The following is a 26,104-nucleotide window of genomic DNA, read 5'->3' on the forward strand; positions in this document are numbered from 1 at the left end:
TGGGAGAGACTTTTTCTTACGCAATAGAAGCTTATTGGGACAGCTACTCTTCCTTTCTTCTTCTTCTTCTTGTCTGTTTCAAAGCTATTGAAAAACATCTGAATATACTCTCAGCTTATGGCTGTCGAGGTTTTACTGCCACACATTTTTAAAAAAATTAAGATGTAATGGATTGGGGAAGCTGGTGCAGAACTTTTTACTTCGTGATGGTAAAATATTAAACGATCACACAATCTCAAAATATTAAGGAGTAGGCTGAAAAGTCATTATATTATTGTGCTAAAAGAGATAGAAAGTTCTATATGCCTTGCTTCAAAATTCATATGGTTCACAGAAGTACTTTTGAACTTTAATCTTCAGACCAATTATAATGTATTCTTTTTGCAGCAATGCCATGATTGCTAATACAAAAAAAATGAGATCTCCTCTCAAAAACAAAATCTTCCTTCCCAACATACTGGGTTCCTTTTGGAACCGTATTTTTATTTAACCTTAGAGAGATCTGAAAGTAAATTATTAAAATGTTTTACTCTGTGACCATAATGTCTCAAAAGAAAAAGAAGTGGCTACAATTTTTGCAGTACATTTAATAAACCCAGTACATTCAATAAGAAGCCACCTACTAATAAAGTTAGTCATATCAAAGTTAATTTTTTAAAACAATGTTAAGTTTTGCACTAAACCCAATACAAATCTTTATGATTTTGATCCACCATTTCATTTACATTATTTGAGCCCAACTCATTCTTAATTCATGAGAACTAACAAATCTAATAGTTAATAAACAGCACTGTTTTAATAAAGGAATAATCCCAATCATTAATTTCTAGTCCCACATGGTTCAATTTGAAACCATCACAGAAGGTACTTATAGACTAAAAATGGTTTTTAAACAAACAAACAAACAAACAAACAAACAAACAAACCATATTTGTCTCCAAAGGCTTAAGCATACATTTTCTAACTGGCAGAATATGAATGACCACAGTGAATGATATGAGCACTCATTATCATAAACTAAACAAGAACTATTTGAATTCATCACAGGAAGCATGAAATGTATAAGTGGTAGCAGCTAATACCTCAATGCGTTTTCTAAAACTCTCGTATAAAAGCAGGAAACAAGGAAAACACATTCATCTGGACGGTCTTTCTTCCCATCCATCTATACAGCTCCCGTGCTTGTGAGGTTAATCTTTAGCTCTGTCCCCACCATCTGTCAGCTGCAGGAACTGCACGTAATTAACTATTCAGACTCCCACAGCAATGAGGACACTCATTAGCAAAATGAACAAAGGGATAGTTCTGGGCTGCCACGGTCATCTGTTACACTCTGAGTGGCAGGTTTTGTGGTGGTGTTCCTTCTACCATCTGCCCACACCACTAGTTTTTGGCTTATTTAAACCATGAGACTTCTTTAAAATAAACTGCGTTAACAAACCAAGGTTAAAAAGGATGGAGATCATTAAAAGGTGGTTAACTAGATGTAGCTATTTAAAGCCGCACCGTAGCTGAAGAGAGATGGTGTGTGATCCACGATCATTCTGGAATTTTAAATTTCGAAAGGAACTCGCCAATGTAAAGTTTTTCTATCACGCTGTGAAAACGAGGACTTCCCGCGGTGGCTTATGCACTAATTCTCTGGTGAACATTGACGAGATGTGCAGAATCATCGTTCCCCGGTTTCGGAATCCTAAACAGATCTTGAAAGAATCGTTTTTGTAGACTTGGTGTACTGTAGAGCCTTGCTACTCAAAGTGTGGTCCACAGACCCTGAGCCCCGGCCTCACCCAGCAGCTTATGGGAAACGCAGACTCTCAGGCCCCAGCCCAGACCTACTGTCAGAATCTGTATCTTAACCAGAGCCGCGGGGGATCCATACACACAATGAAGTCTGAGGAGTACTGTTTAGAGCCCTGCATGTGCCTCTCAGCAGTCCCCCTTCTGCCATATTGGTGTCTCAATTCTGCAGGCTCCCCGTACAGTACTTGGACATCTCAATTTGCTGCTGGGGGGTGCAGGAGGGTTTTGATGCATGCCCGTGCTGCCTGACAGTCACGGAGAAGAGCAGGTGCTCTCCCGGTGAGTGACAGCCAGGAAAGTGGCGCACTGGGGCAGTGCAGCCCTGCAGAGTTGCCACTCTTGACGGACAGCTCTGTTTCAGAGCTGTCAGCAACAAGCAGTTATGTTCCCTTCTCGAGGGGCGGGGGGGGGGGGGTGATGGTTGCACAGCTCATTTATGGGAGGGTAAGGGCAAAAAATGAAGTCAGTTGCAATTAAAACGCACGTGCATGTGTGCGGGCAGACACGCGCATACCTGCGCATGCGCTCTGGCAGCCCAGCCTCCGTTTGCAACCCTCAAGGGGACTGATCAATGGAGCGCACGACAACCGGAGAACCACAGTGACATGCGGCTAAGTCACGACCGTTTCCTACAGAACTAAACTGGAAAAGACGTTCAGTCCTTGAGTGACGGTGCTCGGAGGGATATTCAACATCAAGCCTGGAGAGATGAGGCTTCTATAACTTAAAGAGCTCCCTTTCCCGATTTCCATTTTGTTATAAATATGATTTAAGCTAGCGGTTTATTAAACTTTCCCTTTGCGATCACATTCTCATCAGATTTTCCTCAAAAACCATTCTAAAGAGATGTTACGACTACTTATTAACTATAAAGTTATTCATATAATTTGACTGTCAGTAAGAATGAACTAAAGTGTTTCCCTATTGCTTATTCAGCTTGCTTATTTCAAGTGGTTTCAAGTTATCTCCATTGCGACTTTGAAATTCTCCGTTTGGTTCTCCAAATTCTGTTTTCCAAATCTAATCTCAGATGCTTGGTGTCCCAAGCTTTTTTATACCACCAGAGGGAGCAGTTGTATAAGATGAAATTTCAAATTAAAAAAGATCTCTTTCAGATCCTCGGTGGCATGGAGTTTTAGGAAATCTTAGAGGATTAAAAAAAAAATGATCCTCCATAGGTTTATTTTGTATAATTCGTGATCTGTTTTGTGGCCTTCATGTCCATGTTCCTGAAATGCACACCAGTCCCGACTGCTCTACACTGCCCTCAATCAAGGTGGGATACCAGCGCCATACATTTTGTGGGGGTCCTCAGGAGCCGGGAGAAATGTACACTCCCAGTAAATCAGGAGTATCTTCACCTCCCTCAAACTTTAGGGTGTTTACAGAAATTGTGATGTGGTCTCCGTGGGGACAAATTTTAGTGGAATAACCAGGGTATTCAGGATGTCTTCCTGAGCCAGCAGGGTGGAGCCCCCCACTTCCCTTGTCCTCACAAAGCCACTACCCATCCTCATCCTCCTTCCCCTCTGGCATCAGAGAGAACAGTTACCAGGTTAAGGACATTTCGAGATGTAAACCTTACAAGATAGACCTCATGCTTTAGTGTAAGGAGCTCATTTACCAAATAGGGATGGTCTGAACAGGTCCTGAGGTCTGTTCAGAGCATTTCATGGAATGTAAACTAGATGGTCATAAGGACTTGTGTATTTCCTCGTAATGATAACTAGGATTTATATACTTAGCTTTCTTCAAAGAACTCAAAGCAATTCACATTCAATACAACAGGTATCCTTCTCACAACTATCTCTTTTAGCTAGGCAGGTATCTTTGCACTTCACAAATGGGAAATAAATGGACAAAAATCACCCTGCCAATCTATACTGGATATCTTTGACCAAGGAAAGATTAAAAACCAAAACTATTACAGTTGTTTTAGTCCTTTCTATTAAATTATTGTCTCCAAAAGATAAGACTAGAATTAGACCCAGGAAAAGGTTAAAGTAAGTGCAAAAACTGGATGTGCCTCTTCCAAAGCAGTCAGAACATGTAAAAAGAATTAACATTTAATTAGATCTATGCTACTAACACTTAATATTTACTTAGAAGATACTCAGGTTTTTTTAGAACATAAAAAATTCTAATAGATTATACAAAGTAAACACTTCTTCACCAATCAGTAAACAAAATCCTTCAGAATGATACAAGTGCAATACCTTCTCTCTTCTAAACTTGGAGTTTTAAATAAGATTACTAGTGTGAGATTTAGGTAAATTATCGATTGCTTTAAAAGGACTGGCAAAGCATAAGTGTTTCTTCCTAATGTTGACATTTGGATGTATAATTTTTCAGACCTTTTCTGTGCGTATGTATGCGTGTGTCAATATTTACGTGTGTATGTATACACCTGTATTAATATATGTGTACATTATAATATTATAATATTATAGTCTATTTTATATATACATATCAACTAGTTAATTTGGAAAATCACAACCTTGACACCTTACTGTAGAGCATAGAGCTCCACATCCTTTTGTGGGCTTCAGATTCAGCAGGACCTCGGTTCACAGGCTATCTCTAGCATGTACTAGTTGTGTGCCTGGGGGAAGTAACTTAACCACCCATCTCTGCTTCCTCCTCCATAAACTGAGCCAGGAGATGAGAAGAGGTACCACTGATGAGGCACGTGGTGCCTGCCAGTTGATACTCAAGATTGTTATTCCTCTGGCCTCTCTTCTAGCCTCTCTGACTCAATCAGCTTCTTGCTCTTAGAATCTAATAATAAAGACTCCTCTGTGGCTCTGAACTGTGGTTGGGCCACCGCCAGTGGCTCAAAGCTGACTTGAGATGAAAATGAATTCACTCTCACTCTCAGTCCATACTTTCCAGAGCCCTTAAAATTCTCCTCCTTGACAGGAGTTTAGCCTCTCCTTGCTCTCTCCTTCCATTTCTGTTCCCACCAGTCCTTTGTCCAAGTAGTTAACCAATTTCTGGCTCCCTTGGAAACAAGGAGAACTGGGAGTGGGGGAACCCTTTGAGAATTTTTCCTTGAAGGTCCTCCTGTTCCATGGTGCTTTGTGGAAGCCTCCGACATGGAGATTGCTTTATGTCTTTCAAACTATCTAAACAGCAAAACAGGGTTGGAGTCTTCAAAATTAAAACAAAAATCTACGTGCTTTTCTAGAATAGGACAATTTCTGCAGTGGGAAATAGTTGATTTCATTTCTATTACAAATAAAAATTGAAAACAATTATATTGCTCCTATTTATAACAATTATGGGTTTTCTGGAATATGCCATTGAGCAGAAAAAGATTGGACTGGCTGATGTTGTGGAGAGATGTCCAAGATATACCACTTGTATTTCCTTTATTCTTGACCCAAACTTTTGGAAAGTTATAACTTTATTTATATATACTAAAATTAATTATTCATTGCCTTGAAACTTACACATTTTTGAAGTCTAGACTCTTTGTATTGGTCTAGTTCTTCTCTTAATTCCTTAATAACTTCTTCTCTATCCTTCAGTTTTTTTAACAAAACACTCATTTTGATAGTAGTTGATTCTTGCACAAAAGTCTCTTCTTCCACCTCAAAGAATTGCTGGGGGGAAAGCAACATTAAAAATCAGACACTAAGTGAGCACCATCAGAAAGTAGTTCATGTTTTATTTAAGCTACTGTCTTGTAAGTTATTTTATTTTTGGAACTTGCACACAATTTTCAGGAAATAACTATATTTATATTGAATGATACGCTAACGTGCCATAGAATATGGCACATTATTCTCCTATAAAACACAAAGCATTATGTAGTACTCTAACTGCATCAGCCACGCAAGTAATCACAGTAAACCTTAATTGTAAATTCACATCATGGTTGTGAATGCCCTACTTCAACCTTCCCCTAGAGAGGAAGATAGCAAAAATTTGAATATGCAAAAAGAGAAGTAAGCTTCAGTGGCGCAACTAATTCCCCCAGTGGTTTGGTATGGAGATGTGGAGACAAGTACCATTTCTTTCCTTTTTTTCCACAGAAAAGCTTTGTAGACCATTGATCTAGATAGACTATGCTTCATTTGAAAACTTAGGAAACTGGGACCAAAGCAGAGGAAGATGCATTTAAATAGAATTTTTTTTTCCTTGCAAAGCTGTGGATAATGAACCATTAGGCATAAGAAAGTAATCTTCAGGGTCTATATGCATAACCATTCTAAAATTATGTAATTCTAACATATCATTCAGTTCTCTCTGCATGAAAAAAATGGCTATGTTTCTGCTTTTCTTAAAAAAACTGAGAAAGCTGTTTTTTGATAACACTAACCAAATAGAAATTAAATGAAAAAAATACACTCTCAAATTGGTTTGAAATGAATTTGTATATTAGTTGATACCATATATCACATATGGTATTGCTCTCATTTTAATTCATTTGACATTTAATTCATTTGGCTCAGTCGGTTAAGCGTCCAACTTTTGATTTCGACTCAGGTCATGATCTCAGGGTGGTGAGATTGAGTCCCGCATCAGGCTCTGTACTGGGCATAGAGCCTGCCTAAGATTCTTCCTCCCTCTCCCTCTGCCCTTCCCCTACTCACCCTGTTCCCTCTATAGAAAAAAAAAAATTAATTCATTTGACCTTATATCATGAGCATGTCCCATGTCATTAGCATTTTACGTAAATGTAATTACTGATGGTTACATCACATTCTGCTCTATAGACATGCCATTATTTATATAATTATAATATATATATTTTAAGTTTTTTATCATACCGTATCTTTATACCTACACCTCTGTCCACATTTCTCATCTTTTTTTCTTGGCATAGATCCCTAGAAGTAGAATTCCTGACCAGAGCATATAAATGTTTCAATGGTCTTGATTCATTTTATAAATTTCTTTTCAAAAAGATTGTGCAGTTTATATTCGACCTTGAGGATGAGGATGTTTGTCTTCCTACATTCCCTGAATCACTTGTATATTTTCTGAGTCTTACTATGACAATATATGAACGTACTATTTTATTTTTGTTTTAATCAGCATGTTTTACCTCTTATTTATTTAAAGATTTTATTTATTTATTTGAGAGAGAGAAAGCAAGAGACAGAGCACGAGCAGAAGGGGAGAGGCAGAGGGAGGGGGAGGGGCAGAGGGAGAGGGAGAAGCAGATTCCCTGCTAAGCAGGGAGCCAGAAGTGGGGCTCCATCCCAGGACCCTGGGATTAAGACCTGAGCCGAAGGCAGATGCTTAACCAACTGAGCCACCCAGGCATCTCTTTTTTCAAAAAGTAAACTCTACCCCTGACATGGGGCTCGGGCTCACGACCCTGAGATCAAGAGTCACATGCTCTACCAACCAAGCCAGCCAGGTTCCCCTGAATCAGCATGTTTTGATCACCAAAGTGAATTTTTTTAATATCATATATTTATGCTATATGTTTTGAAAATACTCAATTCTAATTATATGCCCTTTTGCTGAGAACTCAAAATAGTTTTAGAACTCCCATTGATCTATTTAATAGTTTTATTGATTAGATTTCCTATTTCCATTTGCTAGTGTAGAAGTGCCATTTCCTGACAGCTTGTTTTAAGCATTTAGGTGCTTCACCGTTTGCACTCAGTACTCTGAAGAACCGTGTCACAAAACCAAACAGGGATGAAACACTTACAAAATGAACACTGTTATACTTATTCCAGTATATAAAACTCTCATTTTCAACCCTGATGTGTAAAATCATATTGTCCATTTTGAACTCTTGAGAATTATAGCATGATTTTGTTTTTATGTGTTCACTGCTAATATATTTGAGCACATGCACATACAGGAAATATAGTAAAACCTAATCACATCTGCTAATATTTCAGAGTTAGATTTACAAACTAAAATTGTTCTATAATATATGATGAACACCAGTCAACTGAGGAGCGTAATATACCAGGGTAGAATTGAGAGTCAAGCTAGGAACAGAACACTGACAGGGCCTACGTTGCATTACTGTAAAAATCAGCATATGAATACGCAGTATAGTGGGAAAGATTGAAAGTAAAACAATCCACATGACAATTCCAGCTTTTTAAATTGAGTGACATTAAAGAACAGAGTCGGGGCACCTGGGTGGCTCAGATGTTAAGCATCTGCCTTCGGCTAAGGTCATGATCCCGGGGTCCTGGGATCGAGCCCTGCATCGGGCTCCCTGCTCGGCGGGAAGCCTGCTTCTCCCTCTCCCACTCCCCCTGCTTGTGTTCCCTTTCTTGCTGTGTCTCTCTCTGTCAAATAATAAAATCTTAAAAAAAAAAAAAAGAAAAAATTAAAAAAAAAAAAAAGAACAGTGTTGACTATCTAGAGCAGGATAGCCTGCATCGACAGACCAGCTCGGTCACTTAGTGCCCTGTAAAAAAAGTGCCTTAAGATAAGATAATAAGATAAAGTGCCTTATTATCTGTAAAATGAGATTCATAGCAGTACCTACAGTACTGTGAGAATTAAATAAGACAATGCACCTAAACCATTTTGAACAGTGTCTACAACACAATCAGCTCCCTGTAAGTATTATACTCTGGCATTTGATTTTCATTCTTTCTTATCATTCAAATCCAGATGCCACTGGCCCTGGGAAGCCTTAGCACCCCACCTGCCCACCTGCCCTCCACTGCTGTGTTCTTTCTGTATCTTGTCCTCTTGGGTCACTTCATTTATTATTTGTTTATTTGCTCACTAATTTTTTATGTTCTGAAGATGATGGATTTTACTTTTAAAGACTTATTTATTTACTTATTTTTTTAGAGAGAGAGTAGACTGGGAGTGGGGAGGGCCAGAGGGAGAGGGAGAGAGAGAATCTCAAGCAGGCTCCTTGCTGGGCAGAGCCTGACCTGGGATTCAATCTCAGACCCTGAGATCAAGACCTGAGCCGAAACCAATAGTCAGACGCTTAACCAACTGAGCCACAAAGGCACCCCTATTTTACTTTTAAAAACCTCCGAAACAAATAATACATTATATGTTAAAAAAAAAAAAAAAGAAAGAAGATAGTAGGAAGGGGAAAATGAAGGTGGGGAATCGGAGGGGGAGATGAACCATGAGAGACTATGGACTCTGAGAAACAAACTGAGGGTTCTAGAGGGGAGAGGGGTGGGAGGATGGGTTAGCCTGGTGATGGGTATTAAAGAGGGCACGTTCTGCATGAAGCACTGGGTGTTATACGCAAACAATGAATCATGGAACACTACATCAAAAACTAATGATGTAATGTATGGTGATTAACATAACATAATAAAATAAAATTAAAAAAAAAACCAATACTATTTACAATAAAGAGATATTCTGTGCTCAAAAAAAAAAAAAAAAATCACCAAAATAAAGATGCTTCCGACAAGCTGGCCAAGTCATCTCCTCTGTGACATGACGCAAACCATGCTGAATGCTCCTTTAAAATGCCCCCAGGAACTGGGCTGAGATGCTGCACAAACTCAGCAGTATGGGAGCGAGCTGGCCTGTCGGAAGGGCTCGGTCCCTCTGGACTTCAGGGCAGGGAGGGTCATGCCATTCTTTGGAAGAACAAAAAGTTTTACTTCTGACATTTCACAAAATAGTTGTAAGGCCCAAACACATTGGATTCATTTCTCTTCATCTCCAGGAATGTTTCTGATGTTCGACCAATGTTTATTGAATGAGCTGGACTCACGAGGAGATAAGCGGAAGGCACTTTTATTTTTCTTCACCACCCTCAAATCTGGTCTCCCGTCTCATGTTTCTTACCTCTTAGAAAAACCCTCAGGAAGGTGCCACAGCTTTTTTTTTTTTTTTAACTCTTAAATAACAACAACAAAACTGGATAAAGGAAAGAAAGATAGGAAGAAAGCATAAACCATAAATGAATGAATGAATGAATAAATAAAATGCCCCAAATCTCAATCCAGCCTCCTCTTACCCATCAGGGTTCCTGTCACCCCCAACTGTGGCCTCCCTCGGACTTGGCATCCTGTGGTGGAGAAGAGGGGCCAAAACTGGCTTTGTTTTCTAGTACCCAGAAATTTGATCAAATGCCAGTCCAGATGTTGCTGTGAAAGTATTTTTTTAGGTGAGATTAAGATTAAAATCGATAGACTGAGTAAAGCAGATTACTGTCCATAATGTGGATGGGCCTCATCCAACCAGTTGAAGGTCTTCGGAGAAAGACAGGTCCGGCGGGGAGAGGGAATTTTGTCAGCAGACTGTTTTGGATTTGAGTGCCGCCGACACCTGGATCTCTGGTCTGCTGGTCTACCTTGCAGATTTCAAGCTTGCCAACCCCCACAATCGTGTGAGCCAATTCCTTAAAATCAATCTCTCTCTTTTTCTCTCTTGCTCTCTATACACACTGGTTCTGTTTCTCTGGAGAATCCTGACTAATATAATATCTACATCTAAAGACCATAAACTCACACTGACACCTCCAATTCCAACCCAACACCATGGCATTTATTATAGCCCATCTCCTTTCCATAGCATAACCCCTCCTCTGGCAGCCGGGAAGCTGGCTCCCACAGTACTTTATGGGCTGATGTGTTTGCTCAATCCTCCCTGCATGCAACCCATCTCCTGACCGCATTGTGCCACCAAGAGCTTGCCTCTGATGCAGGCAATGGGACAGAAAAGGCAGAAACATGTCTTTGGTCTTTTAATTCACAATGGCAAGAAAACTTTATTTTGGAATTTAATTCCTTTGGTCCTGCAAGAAGAATTAATATTTGTATTTTAATTTTTCCTTCAGCATTTGAAAGTGAGGAGGAGTTGATATTCAAATCTCTGGCATAATTGTTGGCTTTTTATTATTAGAATAGTTTTATGATGTCATCTGGTCTCATGGGCAAAACCTCTTGACCACCAATATTGAACAACACAACTGGATATTATCTGGGGTGAGAAACAGACTAGAAAATGAATTCTTAGTATTAGATGCAAAGTGACCTTGCTGTTAAATGTAAATCATGCACTCCTCTGACAGGATGCCAAATCTCCCAGGGCACCAGCAGGCTCAGGATCCCCAGAGAAGTGCTTGGTATTGGGGGGCGCTGCATCATGAAGGTGGGAGCAGAGCTTTCCTCTCCCTAGGGCTCAGATACACAGCTAACTGATCATAGGCTAAACGATGAAGTTCAATGTGTTAAAAAAAGAAAAGAAAAGAAAAAAGAAAAATCCAGGGACTCTTGTTTCCTTCCACGTGAAGTGATACCCTCCACTGAGTTCTGATCCTGGAGGAAGAAACTTGCTCACATTTGGGCCATTCCCCTCCTCCGCCCTTTCTCTTTGGGGCAAGTGCTGCAGGAAGAGACGCGCCCAGCCCAGGGCCTCTGGCGGGGAGGCAAGCCGGCCAAGCGCTGAGAGTTAGCACTAGGCAGCCTGCTTGCTCAGGAAAGCAGATGATCTCCATCTGTTGGCTCCCTGACTTAATTTTTCAACTTGCCCAGAACCTGGGTGGGGAAGAGTGGTATTATTTATCAAGCATCATAAACACTGCAATAATATTTATCTTTCAAGGTGGCAAATCCATGCACGTCATGAAAACTGCTTAGAATTCTACAATGATTCTTTGATGTCTTCAACATAAAGTATTGATTCCTTAGTCTCACTTTCCTGCATCACCTCTCACCACTCTTTCCAGTCCCCTGTCCTCCAGCCTTACCAAACCACCTGCAGCTCCCTGACTGCCTTACACCTTAATGCCTGTTCTGTGAAATGGGCCCTGATTCCTCTCACCCCCTCCCTCCAACTTGCCAAATAGTCACCATCCTTCAAGGCTTAGCTCAGGAATCACCTCATCCTGAAAATCTTCCTTAATTACTCCCCCAACCCCCACAGAAGAGTTGGGCACCCATCAGGTGCAAACCTCGATTATGGATTGTAATTGTTGAATTTCCTTCCTTCCTTCCTTTCTCCCTTCCTTCCTTTCTCCCTTCCTTCCTTCCTTCCTCCCTTCCTTCCTTCCTTCTTTCTTTCCTTCCTTCCTTCCTTCTTTCTTTCCTTCCTCCTTCCATCTTTCCTTCCTCTCTTCCTTCCTTCTTTCTTTCCTTCCTTCTTCCATCCTTCCTTCCTCCCTCTCTTCTTTTTTTTTGCTTGTTGACTGGCACTTTTATTGAGAACTATATAGTTTTAGGAACAAACCACAAAAATAATTCTGCTGGATTGGTTTCTGTAATTTTGCAGTGAGGAGCCTAGAATGTGAGCAGCCTGCTAACTTCCAGACTGATCAAAGACCTTCTGTATCCACTTCTTCAGGTGGAACACGTGTGTGTAGAAGCCATATTTTCCATCCCTGTCATAGCCTTCACCCCATGACACGATGCCCATTTGATACCAGCGGTTGTTAAAGGGGCTCTTCATGACAAAGGGCCCCCCACTGTCACCTTCACAGGCATCTCCTCATTTCCTTTCACTGCGCTTGAAGCCAGCACAAAACATGTCGGTGATGCGGATCCGAGTGGAGGCTTTGCACACCGGCTGCTCCACAATGGGCAGGTTCACCACCTGCAGGACGTTGGGCTGTACCTTGGCAACATTGGACATCCACATCTCCTTCAGGTTGCCCCAGCCAGTCACCCACCCTTTGTATCTGGCGTGGAGCAGTCTGATTGCCATTTCCTCATCAGGCAGGCACACGGGGTAGATGTAGTTGCTGAAGGTGATGGGCTTCTTGAGCCTCAGCAAGGCTATGTCACGATCCAAGTTCTCCCTCCAGTTGTACCTGGGTTGGATGTAGATCTTTTCCAGCATGGAGAGCTTCTCAATGCTTCGCTCATACCTGGGCCGTGTGCTGGTGCCTTCCTGCCTTCCTTCCTTCCTTCCTTCCTTCCTTCCTTCCTTCCTTCTTTCCTTTCTATCTCTCATGGCCACTAGATTATGAACAATTTGAGAGCAAGGACTGCTTTTGTCTCTGCTACAAAATCAAACAGTGCATGGATGACTCAACAATTGAGTGAAAGAGCAGGTCAAGTCCTCGACATCATGCCCTGCCATGTTCTAGGACATTTTTACTAAGAACTCATGATCTATTTCCAGTACCATGGCATAGGTCAAGTTCTTTAGCACCTTTCTTGGTTATATTCAGGCCTCTATTCAGTGAACATTTGTTGACTATCTATGATGTGTGAGGCTCTCTGCTAGGACCTGCATATAAAGATGAATATAGCTTAGTCCCTGGTCCACAGGAACAAAGATTCTAGAGTCCAGACCAGGCCACAAGTGGGTAATTGTGATAAAAGTCAGTGTGTCGATTATCCAGGAGAGAAAGAGCATTCCAGCAAGAAGGGACATTATGGGAAAATTCCAGGGAGGTGACTAACAACTTGAGGCATGCAGAGGGAGGCAGGTGACAGCAGGTAGCTCAGGATTGCTGGAGGGTAAATTTTTCTCCAAGAAGTAGAAGGAGATAAGAGCGGAGAAATGTAAGGGCCATTCTGGGCCATGCTGAAGGCTTAGATGTCACCCTACAGTTATGGAGAAGATGCTGAAGGGTTTCAAAAAGGGGCAAGATGTGAAGGGTTTTATGTTTTGAAAGACCACTCACTTGACCAGGCAGACACAGAATTACAGAGACCAGATGGGATAAGGGGGTAACAGCCACAGGCCAGGCAAGCAGTGCTAACTGCCTGAACTCGTTCTGTGGCAAGATAAAGGCGATGGATTTAGGAAGTAAAAAAGTGGCAGGAGTTGATGACTCACTGAAAACCAGGGTGTATTTTGTATCTATGCCGTGTCACAAACATAGAGTTTTACCACAAACTTAGTGGCTTAAAGCACACATGCATTCTCTCAGTTTCTGTGGGGCAGGGGTTCAGGCATGGCTTAGGTGGGTCCTCTGCTTAGGGGCTATGAGGCTGCAATCCAAGTGTCCTCTGGGACTGGTCTTGGTGGAGGCTTGACTGGGAAAGGATCTTGCTTTCATGTTCACTCAGGTTGTTGGAAGGATTCACATTCTTGCACCTGGAGGACCGAGGGCTTCAGCTTCTTGCTGACTGTCCGCCAGAGGCTGCCCTCCGTTCGAGGCTGCCTGTGGTTCTTTACCTCCACATGGCCTCTTGTTTCCTCCAAGCCAGCAAAGGAGAGAGAGACTCTGCAAGATGGGAGCTATACCCTTACAAGATAGAATCATCCAGGCACCTTGGCTGTAATCTGTGGTTAGAAGCAAGGAGATGAGGAGGGTGATCACACAGGTGTGAACCCCTGGAGGCTGGATTGTGGTGTCCAGCACAAGGAGTGACAGCTAGCTTCCCAGCTGGGGAGACCAGTTGGACCGTGCCGCCGACACCTGAGACCAGGAGACTAAGGCGGGCGGTGTGGAAGTAAGGGGGAAGATAACGTTGTTCGCTTTGTGTCATGGTTGAGTCTGTGGTGACTTATTTTGTAACTCATCACGTGTGTTTTTTTTCCCATTTCGCCTAGGCAGTTTTCTTTCCCACCCTCTCCTCAACATAAAGCCTCACTTAGGCCATTAGCTGTGATCCAGAGAAGGCGTTCCTCCCAATCTGAGGAGATGCACCCTGCCCTTGGCAGAGGCCCATCTTCGTTTCCTAAGTCAGAGTCCAGAAAATTTAATCCCCTCCAAATACCAAAATGTTGGTATTTTATTGCATAATACTGTTACTAGGAATTTAAAAAAAATCTGAAATGAAAAATCACTTAACCCCTGGTAGTAGTTGCTGCATTAAAATTTGGGATCTAAAATGAGTGCCCTCATTAGATATGGTTGTTCTACACTTCTCCCACCTTCAAGAGGTGTAAGAAAATGCCAGTCAACAAAGCAAGGCTTCTATTGCAAGAATAAATACTTTCCCAGTTCAAAGACTTTTAAAAACAATGTTAACATTTTACCATTTTAACAAATGCATTTTTAAGAGCCTTGAAATGGATTTGGGTAATTCCGCGTCAAATTTTCATCTATATTTGACTAAGCAAAGAAGAGGACAAACCCGAAATGCTTTTCTTGGCCCCAACACTACTATTTGTTATCCATAAAAGGCTTGCGGTCCGGCAAAATAGACAATGCACTGTTTGCGCTGATCTCTTCACAGTCATCAAAGAAGAGATGTGATTATGTGATGGGGAAATATTGGAAGTTAACTTACAGCAATTGTCCATCCTCCTAGTTAATGACAATCAGAAAGAGATTTCTGGGAAGGTAGGAAACTTGGCACAGAAATTGTCTCTGGCTTAAATGACGAAAACAATTGACACTTTTTTTTTTTAAGATCATGTTTGTTTGTTTTTTTAAAGACTGATTACATTTTTTTCTATCTTATGTAGTATAGTTTATTTTTTGAGCTACACTTATTTTATCTGCTAGTAGTTTATATTAAAAGATTTTATTTATTTATTTGAGAGAGCGAGTGAGAGAGAGAGAGAAGGAGCAGTGTGGGGGGGCAGCAGAGGGAGAGGGAGAAGTAGACTCCCCGCTGAGCAGGGATCCCGATGCGGGGCTGGATCCCAGGACCCCAGGATCATGACCTGAGCCGAAGGCAGACGCTTAACTGACTGAGCCACACAGGCGCCCCTATATTAGAACTATGAGTTTAATGTTTATGTTTTATACACTTTCGTTTTTATTTGTTGTTTTCTTTATGTTCTTAACATTTGTATTTGAAATGTAGCATATATTTAGTTCACTACTTAAGAAATGTCTATAAGTGGCAGGGGTGGGGGGAGAGGAGGAAGATGGTCAAAAGGTACAAACTGCCAGTTGTAAGATAAATAAACACCAGGGATATAATGTACAACATGAGGACTAGAGTTAACACCGCCATACAGTATATTTGGAAGTTGCTAAGAGAATAGATCCTAAAAGTTCTCATCACAAGGAAAAAAAAGTTTGTAACTATATGAAGAGATGTATGTTAACAAAACTTATTGTGGTAATCATTTCGAAATACATATAGGTCACACCTTAAACTCATCAAGAGCTGTATGTCAATTACATCTCCATATAACTGAAAAGAGACCTGTGAATTCTAAAATACTTTAAAATAAATATTAAAATAAATAAGTTCATTAAATTAAATAGCATCCTTTGTATTTTATGGAAAACAAATATAAAAAAATACGGAACCCAAAGTCGGCTTCAGGCAGCCTCTTCTTGCCTTCCGTGGCCAGTCACTAGACTCAGGAGAGCTAACTTTCCTTTGTGTTCCAGGGAGTTTGAGTTTTCTCAGACTTCTGGCGGTTCTGATTACATGTTTATCCCACCTGTTATGAGGGGGCTAAGAAACTACAGAATATTTTAAGAAGGTGAGCAGGACGTTGAGAAGTCTGGAGTTTTTTTCCTATGAGGACCCATTAAGGAGTCAGGGGCTTAGCCAGAGTGGAGAAGGCATGGATATCAGTGTTTTCTCCAACGATGTGAGAACCCGTGGAAGAGGAGAGTTCATTGCATTCACCTTTCCTTCTGAATGCCAATTATAGCTGAACCAAGAAGGAGGTCATTGAAATAAAAACTTAGATATAAAAGTTTGCATTTTTCTGTAATCCACCTGAACTTAACTCTAGTCTTTTTTGTCTTTCTAGAGAAATAGAATAAATCATGATGCAGCACAGGAAACACTTTGCACAGCGCCTGGGCCATTGTAGATTATTTAGTAGGTGATAACGGCTTTCATTATCATTAATTATCGCCCTAGAGAAAATGAGCATGTTTCCCCAAGCATTTTCACCTAGTTTCTGTAACTAATGCCCATCACCACCTAAGACAAAAGAATAACCACAGCCCCAGGCTGCATTAGGTTCCAGCAGAGCAGGTCCATACAGAGCATGGCTCTCTCTACAGCCCCGTATACTTTTCTCCATGTAAGCATCTCTCTGTACCTCCCCCTCTCTCCAACCTATCCCAGATTTTTCTCACAGAAAAAGGAACATCCATTAAGAAGGTAATAACTTCATTCCTTAGCCCTCTGTTTGTAAAGGAGAGGGTGGTGCTTTGATTTGAGGAAATGAAATTCTAATGGTTGTATTTCAAGCACTCTTGGGGTGTGAATGTGCCTAATACTTTTGAACGATGGGAATTATCCTCCTCCCCTACTATGTCACCCAAAGAGTCTCTTCTGCTTGAAGAACCCTGCAAGAAAACACCAACATTCATTCTGTACATATTTATAGGACCTGCTATGCACAGCTATGGGCTAGTCACAAACTTCCCCGTGTATAAGAAAATCCGAATAGAGCTTCATAGTCTCTAAAATTCTCTTTAAAAGACCTGGGAGACCATCATGTAAAAACGCATCCGAGTTCATGCAGTAAGGCACAGGAAGTGAGCATATTCCAAACTAGAAAGCAAAATTAAATGATCTTCCGTGCCCAAGAGTCTGAACTGAGAATCACCTGTCAGCCTTCATTTGAACTTCACCTTTGATGCTTCTCTGCAAAGCAACATTTCTTAGACTGATTCAGACTCTTCAGCTTCACAAAAGTCACAGAACTCTCTTCTTTGCCAGGAGCTACGTTCATCACACGGAGTGTGAGGCTGGTTATTGGCTTTCTTGATACATTCAGGCCAAAAGACTGTGTCCTCAACCCATTTCTCTCCTACAGTATGCGCTCAATTCTTCCACTTGACGAGGCAAAGAAACAACTAGTCCCTCCCTACTCAGGGGAGAGGAACAGGATCTATCCCACGTGGACCTTTGTAAAGGGACCTGATTAGCCCAGGCAACACTGTGCTAGGGTCATAGAGGATCCCAGCCTTAGGACTTAGTTCACCTGTTTCATCCATTCTAGCCTGATTTTTCTTACGTTAATCTCCGGTGCCCTGATCCCCCCTTGGCTTGTGTATACCTAACACCCAACATCCAGTCTCTCTGGCTTTGTTAGCCCTTTATTGACCTACTTTTCTGGTGCAATTTTAGCCTTCCCCACAAACATATATTCTATATTTAGTTGCTCACCCTAGGCACTAAAACTGTAGGTAATTATATTTCTACCACCAGCCCATCTCAAAAGACTAATTAGTCTTAGTCTCCTTCCATCCAGCTCCAAATTATTCCAAACAAAAAGCCATTGTTATACTTAATTATGAATTACTGATGGATTCTTATCAAATTCAGTAAAAACAAAAGAATGATCACTGCCTTATTATTTAATATCATTCTGCAATGTCTGTCTAGTGTTAAAGAGAGAAAGAGATATCATTGAGAAATTAAGACATAAATATTGTCATTTTCCATGAGTAGATGTTTGTGCTTAGAAAATACAAATGAATCAACAAGAACTGTTAAAATGTCTGATAAAAGGTGAACTTAAGACTTGAAACCATAAAACTGTTAGAAGAAAACATAGGCAGTAAGCTCCCTGACATTGGTCTTAGAGATGATTTTTTGGATTAACACCAAAAGCAAAGGCAAAATTAAACAAGTGAGAATACATCAAACTAAAAAGCTTTTGAATAGCAAAGGAAACCATCAACAAAATGAAAAGACAACATACTGAATGGGAGAAAATATTTGTAAATCATATATTTATAAATCATATATACACATATATTTGTAAATCATATATTTCTCTTTCTAAGAGAAAAAATCTTAAAAGTTCCCTTCACAAGAAAAAAATTTGTAACTATGTGTGGTGATGGATGTTAACTAGACTTATTGAGGTGATCATTTCACAATATACACAAATATTGAATCATTATGTTGTACACCTGAAACTAATATAATGTTAAATGCCAAGTATACTTCAATTTAAAAAAAAAAGAGATCTGATGATCCCACATTTGGAAGGAAATCTATCAACAAAGTGGTTGGATACACTGTTTATAAAATTAATGGTTCACATCAAAACATTTTGGTGAAGTGGAAGAAAGCAATCACAAAACAGCATATATTTTACTCCCATTTATATGAAATATTCAGAATAGGTAAATCTGTAGCGACAGAAAGTAGATTAGCAGTTGCCAGGGGTTCAGAGTGGGGGGGGGCATAAAAGGGGGAGAGAAGAATAGGGAGTGACTGCTAATGGGTACAAGCTTTCTTTTGGAGGTGATGAAAATGTTTTAAAATTAGATTATGGTGATGGCTGCACAACTCTGTAAATATACTATAAACCAGTGAACTGTAGGCTTTAAACGAGTGAATTTTATGCAATGTAAATTATACCTTTAAAGCTGATTGGGGCACCTGGCTGGCTTAGCAGAACAAGCTACTCTTGATCTCGGGGTCATGAGTTTGAGCCCCACGTTGGGTGTAGACACCACTTAAATAAATAAAAAAGTAAAAAAAACCCAAAGGATTCCATGGATACCCAAATATTCTTGAAATATGACAAAATTGATTCCATATTCTAAGGACATAAAGTATAATACTTAGGAATCACTTAGTTGTATGAGAAAGAAATATAACCTGCAAAAGTAAAATTATAAAACTTTGAGATACATAAAACAAGACATAAGTGAATCAAGAGGTATTCTTGAATAGGAAGACTGAATATTATAAATGATACAAATTTCAAAATTCATGAATAATTTTCCAACCAGTTCAATTTTAATAAAAATACCAAGGGGGGTCTTTTGGAGTGGCAGTAAACAAAATTATTCTAAAGTTTACCTGAAAGAATAAAAAAGAAATGGGAAAATTGCTTGTTAATACAAAAGGTAGTGACAATCTCCTTGACTTTTCCAAGGGTTTTATAAGCTCCTAAATCCTTTTATTAAATCCCTATGTGTTTGAAACACCTAGAGTAGTTTTTTTTCTTACTTGAATCTGAGCTCCTACAAAATATAGCTAAATCAGGTGTAAGTTTTAGAAAAATCTTTTCTTTTGTCTCAGATGAGGTACTATAATATCACGGAAGAGATTGTTTCAAAAGTTAGATTTAAAAATTTGCTCCATAGCTGGAAAGGGACTTGTTACCTGTATCCTCAACTGGCCTCCAGAGGGCAGCAGAGTCATTTATCCTTAACCAAAATTACCTCTTAACCCAAGTGTTTACTTTGGTTATTTATTTATATATTTATTTTCCAACAGTCTTCTGTTTTTTTCTTGTGACTGAGCTTCCGCAAACTGGGTGGACAGGATTAGGCAGACTGTCTGAGGTCATGGATCAAAGCAATGATAACAACCAAAGGGATGATTCAAATAATCACTTTTATATCATTAAAGCAATTCTTTAATTAGATAAACCAACTACAATTAATACACTGATTAAGTATATTTAACTAGAACATGTTTATGAAAAACTGATGAATAGAAAGCATTTAATCATTTCAGGGCTTTCTACTTTAAGAAGTACAAGAAGTACATATAAAGAGTGATAGTCACTTATTCTGCCACATTATTTTTAAGTTTATTTATTTATTTATTTTTGGTAATCTCTACGCCCAACATGGGGCTCAAACTCATGACCCCAAGATCAAGAGTCGCATACTCTTTCAACTGAGCCAGCCAGGTGCTCCATTCTGCCATATTTTCTGAGCATTTGATACACACTAGACGTATGTCAGTGTCCCAGAAATTGTTGAAGACACAAAAGATTAGGAAAGCATGTTAAAAAAAAAAAATCATGGGATTCTGACTTACTCTTCCACTGTAAACAACAAAAATTCTGGATAGGATAGGTGAAGTGCATCTATAAGCTGACAAAGAAAGGAGTACTTAGGCTAAAATGAAGTGAATGCAGAAATCCAGAGAGGTGTGCAGCACACTGAAGCTGGCTTTCATTCCAGGGCATTGCCAACCCCGGGATGTGTGAACTTTGGTTTGCTCCTCAGCAGGACACAGAGGAGAGACATCACCTCCGTCCCCCTCAAGGTGGCAATTCTAATTCTAAATAATAGGAGGCCTCCTCATTAAGGTTGAGACACCAAAGGGCCACTCCTTCATTGTAAGAACAAACTAAAACTACCTTGAACTGTGCACCCCCTCCCACCCCACCGAAAGTGGAACTGCCTGTCTGGAAACTTGGCTCTGAGTACAGAGAAGGGAAAAAACATGTCTTCTAAAGAAGTTTTATGAGCACAAGATGAAAGATGACCTACACAGCTTGTGACCCAAAGTCATCCATCTGGGTGGTCTAAAATGTCTCAAGCTAAAAGTCAGATTAAAGTGGTCACAGACCCAGAAATCTTATAGAAGCAAACACAAATCTCTACAGAAACTGACTTCTGTTCTAGGCCTCAAGGAATTCCCACAGAAATCTGAGTTCACAGTCAAAAATCATAAAGCCCAAAAGTAATGACATGTCACATGTGACAGCCAGCACTTATCAGACCCTCAAAGATGGAAATGGTGAGACACAGAATATAAATCAAGTATAGTTAAATATGTTTATAGAAATAACAGGACTAAAATGATGAGCAATGAGCAAAAGCCATAAAAAAATAACCAATAACCAAGCATAGAGTGCAAATAGAATTCTGAGTCATAAAAAAATATTATAAATAATATTTTAAGACTCAATGAAATGGATAAAATAGTAATAAAAAGTGGGTTTAAAAATATAGGATTTCATTTTTTATCTGAGAACGATATACATTAGTAAGCCTTTCTTCCAACATATTTTTGAGTTTAAATCAAATAGACAAAGCCCTAGACAAATATTTCATTATATCTGACTCAAAAGGAATAGAATTCCCAATAGTCTTATAATCATTAAGGAAATTGAATGAGGAATCCAAAAGATGTCGATTAGTCAATCTATCCCTCCAGGCCCAGCTGGCTTTTCTTGGTAGTTCTAAATATTTAAGGAGGAAATATTTCCAATCTTATATAAATGTTCCTAGGGAACAAAATGAGGATAACATTCTCAACTCATTTTGGGAAGCTAGCATAAGCCTGATACTAAAACCCAACAAGGACAGTATAAAAAAGAGAAAAGTACAGGTTACCTCACTGATGAACGTGGATTTAAAATATCCTAATCAAAATATTAATACACTAAATTCAACAACAATTTTTTTATAAAAGATATATCATGACCAAGTTGGACATACACAAGGAAAGTAAAATTGATTTAACACTTAAAAAATTAATTAATTAATTTCACCACGTTAATAGATTAAGAGGAACATCATGAAGGGGAACGCATTTATGCATCTCTTAGTAGATGCATAAACCCTACATTTTATAAAACTGAAATGGATTCATGATTTTTTTTTTAATAGTCTCTTTAAAATAGCCTGGTAATATACCAAGAATTATGTGTAATGTTGAAACATTATATCCATTCCCTATAAGATTAGATATAAAATAAGGATGCTTGCTATTATCACTCTTATTTAACATTGTACTGGATGCACCACCAGTGCAGTAAGGAAAAATTAATGAATGAATGAAGAAATGGGATGAGGATGAAAAAGATAGTAACAAATATGTAATTATTCTCAATTAATATAACTTGATATAGGAAGTCCTGAAGACTCTATAAATTATTAAAGCAAGTTTAAAAATTTAGTAAGATAGCTGGTTACAAAATCAATATATACTCATCAACTGCATTTCTATACCCCAGTAATAAACAGTCAGAAATGTAATTTTGAAAAGGTATTTACTGGGGTGCCTGGGTGGCTCAGTCGTTAAGTGTCTGCCTTCGGCTCAGGTCATGATCCCAGGGTCCTGGGATCGAGCCCCACATCGGTCTCCCTGCTCAGCGGGAAGCCTGCTTCTCCCTCTCCCACTCCCCCTGCTTGTGTTCCCTCTCTCGCTCTCTCTCTCTCTGTCAAATGAATAAATAAAATCTTTAAAAAAAAAAAGAAAGAAAAGGTATTTACTATGTCTTCAAGAAAAGTATTCAGGAATAAATGTAATAAAAATGTAGGGCCGGGCGCCTGGCTGGCTCAGTCAGAGGAGCATGTATGTGACTCTTGATCTCAGGGTCATGAGTTCGAGCTCCACATTGGGTCTGGAGGTTACTTAAATAAATAAAACTTGAAAAAAAAATGTTGGGGGCCATGGAGCACAATGGTCAAGAAAGAATTCTTGAGACATTGTATGGTGTGACTTAGTAAGTTTAAGTAGCACGGGGACAGGACCCGTGGGCAGGAAGGGCTGAACTTTTGCTGTATGAAGCTGGTGGTTATACACTTAGTACTTAAGGGGAAGGGGATGTGCAGGAAGTATTAGGTCATAGGTATCTTCTTCAACTTTCTGCTCGTGAAACCTACTTTTTCAAGATTTCTCTGGTCCTTATCACTCAGTTTGATATTAACTATTGGTGAGATTTACAGGCAGTCATGAGACCCTTCAAGAATGTAGCAACTGGTGCATTATTTGATCCTTATCAGAAATATGTAGGTTATGGATCAGCCTTCTGGGCTAAAGGTGAACATTTTTCTGCTTCCATCCCCCATCAAAACCATTAAAGTTCTTTTTGTATTTTAAACTATTAAAAAAGAGCTAAGTAAATGGAGAATTATAGTATATACAGTATTGGATGATTCAATTTAGGCATGGTGTCATCGGAAGATAGTTGGTCCTTGTCCTTGGTTCCTGGCACAAAAATCCTAAAACTTTTGGCAAGAGCAATAGCACTACCTTTGTTCTAATTAGGCCACTCTTGGGGGGCCCCTAGATAGCTTCAGGATGAAGACTGGTCACCAGAAAGACCAAGCCTTGATTAGAAGCTTAGAACTTTCAGCTCCATCCTCCCACCCCTGGGAGAGGAAAGGGACTGGAGATTGAGTTAATGCCAAATGATTTATTCAGTCCTACACTATGAGACCTCTGTTAAAGACCCAAAGGACTGCATTCAGAGAGCTGTGGGTTGGTGAACATAACGAGAAGCTGGGAGGGTGCTGCACCTGGAGAGGTCATGGAAACTTTGAGCCTCTGCCCCATACTTATGCTACGCATCTGAAGGGGAACAGAATTTGCCACCCCTAAATATGTTTCTTTGGTGTAAGGATTATTTTAGGCTGATTACTTTTAAAAAACAGCAGACACTGGAGAAGCTTTGAAAATTGAGAAGTTACTCTTTTGTCAGAGACTTGTATAAGGGAATACACACATAAGACATGGAAGAGACTCCTATAAGGAAAATCTTCATTTGTAAGCGTGTCCCCTTCTCTGTACCAGAAAGAGGATGACTAAAATTCTAGAAATGCTTACCAATGGACAAGGCAAGGACTTAAATCTGCATAACAGTTATAACTTTGTTTACTGTGCTTTGCCTGGTCACTTCCCATAACTGGCTCCTCCCCACCCAACATCTTCTTTTCTCTTTAGCTGAAGATGGTATTTAAGGGGGTGGCTTGGGCCAGTTTGTGGAGTTACTCCATTTTCCTGGGTCCCTCCCATCTTTACAGTAGGTATGCATGGTATTAAATTTGTTTTTCTCCTGTTAATCTGTCATTTATTGGGGAGGGGGTTGGGGTCAGCTACAAACCTAGAAGGGAAGAAGGAAAATAAGTTTTGCTCCCTTACCCATCTCTTCCGTTTGGCTTTTTGGGGTTGTATCCTTTATAATAAACCTGTAACAGTAAGTAAGGTGCTTTGCTGAGTTCTAGGAGTCCTTCTAGGAAATTATCAAACCTTGGTGGGAGGGGGTGGGGTGGAGAATACCAAATTTATAGCCAGTTGGTCAGAGGTACTGGGACTTGCATGCAACTGGCATCTGAAAAGGGGCAGCCTTGTGGGATGGAGCCCTTTACTTGTGGGGTCTGCATCAGCTATGGATCGTTGGTGTCAGAGTTGAATCAAATTTTTGGACAATCCAGAATATGCCACTTTGGCATGATTATTTCGAAGGCAATGGAGGAATAAGAGGGGCAGGAAAAACCCTAAAAACAGCGTAAAACTCCTTTTGTAAAGGAAATTTACATTTATAAAGGAATTTCCCATTTGTAAAGGCGTCTCCTGGAGGAGAAGGACTCTTAGCAACTCTTAGGAATGGAGAAGACACTGACTTGAATCTGTATAATGAATCTTACTGAACAATCCTTGTTGACCATACTTTCCCTAGTCACCTTCCTGTAACTTACCTCCCTAGCCCCCAAATCCCTTTTCTTTTGTTTAGCCTCTTCTCTACACTCTATTGCCCTCTGGGATGGCATATAAGCCTGCAAATTCTGATGGCCTCCTTAAGCCACATTTCTTTGTGAACTTGCATGCGTAGCACTTAATTAAATCTGTTTTTCTCTCCTGTTAATTTGTCTTATATCAGTTTGATTTTTGCATTCCACTTACTGAACCTTGGAGGATTGAGAAAAAAGTTTTCCTCCTCTATGACATCCTGTTGGTGTCAAGTGGCTGGAAAAGACTGTAGATTTAGCGTTGAAAGGGAAAAAAATCCTAACTATAGGAAAATACACATTTCCCCCAAAATGGTCTATAGTTTTAATGCAAACCAATACAATTTTCAATGAGTTTATTTGTACAATATAGCACTAAATACATAATTTAATGTATATGGAAGGACAAAAAGCCAAGAATATTCAAGCCATTTCTGTAGAAGAAAAGAAAATGAGATAGCTTATCTAATACCAAATACCTAAAATTACATGTCAATTTTAGTGGTATCGTCCACAAGGAAGGATAATCTTAATTTTTTTTTTTTTTTTTGAGACAGAGAGAGAGAGCACAAGTGGGGAGGAGGGTCAGAGAGAGAGAGGAAGAAGTAGACTCTCTGCTGAGCAGGGAGCCCAACACAGGGCTGGAGCCTAATACAGGGCTCGATCCCAGGACCCTGAGATCATGACCTGAGCTGTAATCAAGAGTTGGCCGCTTAACAGACTGAGCCACCCGGGCACCCCTAATAAAGGCCATTTAAAAACGATAAATCATTATATAATTAGGTAGTTTATATCAAATTTAGGCAAACTGGATATTCATATGTAAGTTAATGTCTGCAAGTTAAATAAGACCCAACAATGTGTACAAAACAGATTTAAAACATGAAAACATAAAAATGTGTTTTTTTAATGCAGAATATTTTCCAGTTTTCTCTTCTCTCTCTCTCTCACTTCCTCCACCTTTTTTCAGATTCAGCCTGTGGTCATGTCTCTGCCTTCATTAAGAAGACAGAAGCCAGCCTAGAGTTCACTGCCAAATCTATAAGCTGCCTATAGCTGTCTGTGCACTCCATTCTCTCTTCCTGCCTGGGTTTGCTAGAGCTGCTAAGACAGAGCTCCATGGACTGGGGGGCTTAACCAATAGAAATGTATTTTCTCACAGTATTAGAGATTCGAAGTTTGAGATCAAGGTGTCAGCAGGGTTGGTTTCTGCTGAGGTCTTTCTCCTTGGCTTGCGGATGACTATCTTCTCCCTATGTCCTCACAGAATATTCCCTCTGTATGTGTCCATGTCCTAATCTCCTGTTTTTATAAGGACTCCTGTCAAATTGGATCAGAGTC

General features: G+C 39.8%; 1 protein-coding gene across 1 annotated transcript in view; it reads right to left on the reverse strand.

The window, feature by feature from the left end:
* C6H10orf67 (chromosome 6 C10orf67 homolog) overlaps positions 1-26,104 on the reverse strand; it is a 159,794-nt gene that overhangs the window by 88,236 nt on the left and 45,454 nt on the right. The window contains exons 9-10 of the mRNA XM_078075241.1: positions 5,256-5,408; positions 4,823-4,853 (exon numbers count right to left, since the gene is read on the reverse strand). Of these exons, the coding sequence (XP_077931367.1) occupies positions 4,823-4,853; positions 5,256-5,408 (184 nt within the window). The remainder of the gene's footprint in view (positions 1-4,822; positions 4,854-5,255; positions 5,409-26,104) is intronic.

The sequence above is a fragment of the Halichoerus grypus genome, chromosome 6 (assembly GCF_964656455.1).
Source record: "Halichoerus grypus chromosome 6, mHalGry1.hap1.1, whole genome shotgun sequence".
Lineage (NCBI taxonomy): Eukaryota > Metazoa > Chordata > Mammalia > Carnivora > Phocidae > Halichoerus > Halichoerus grypus.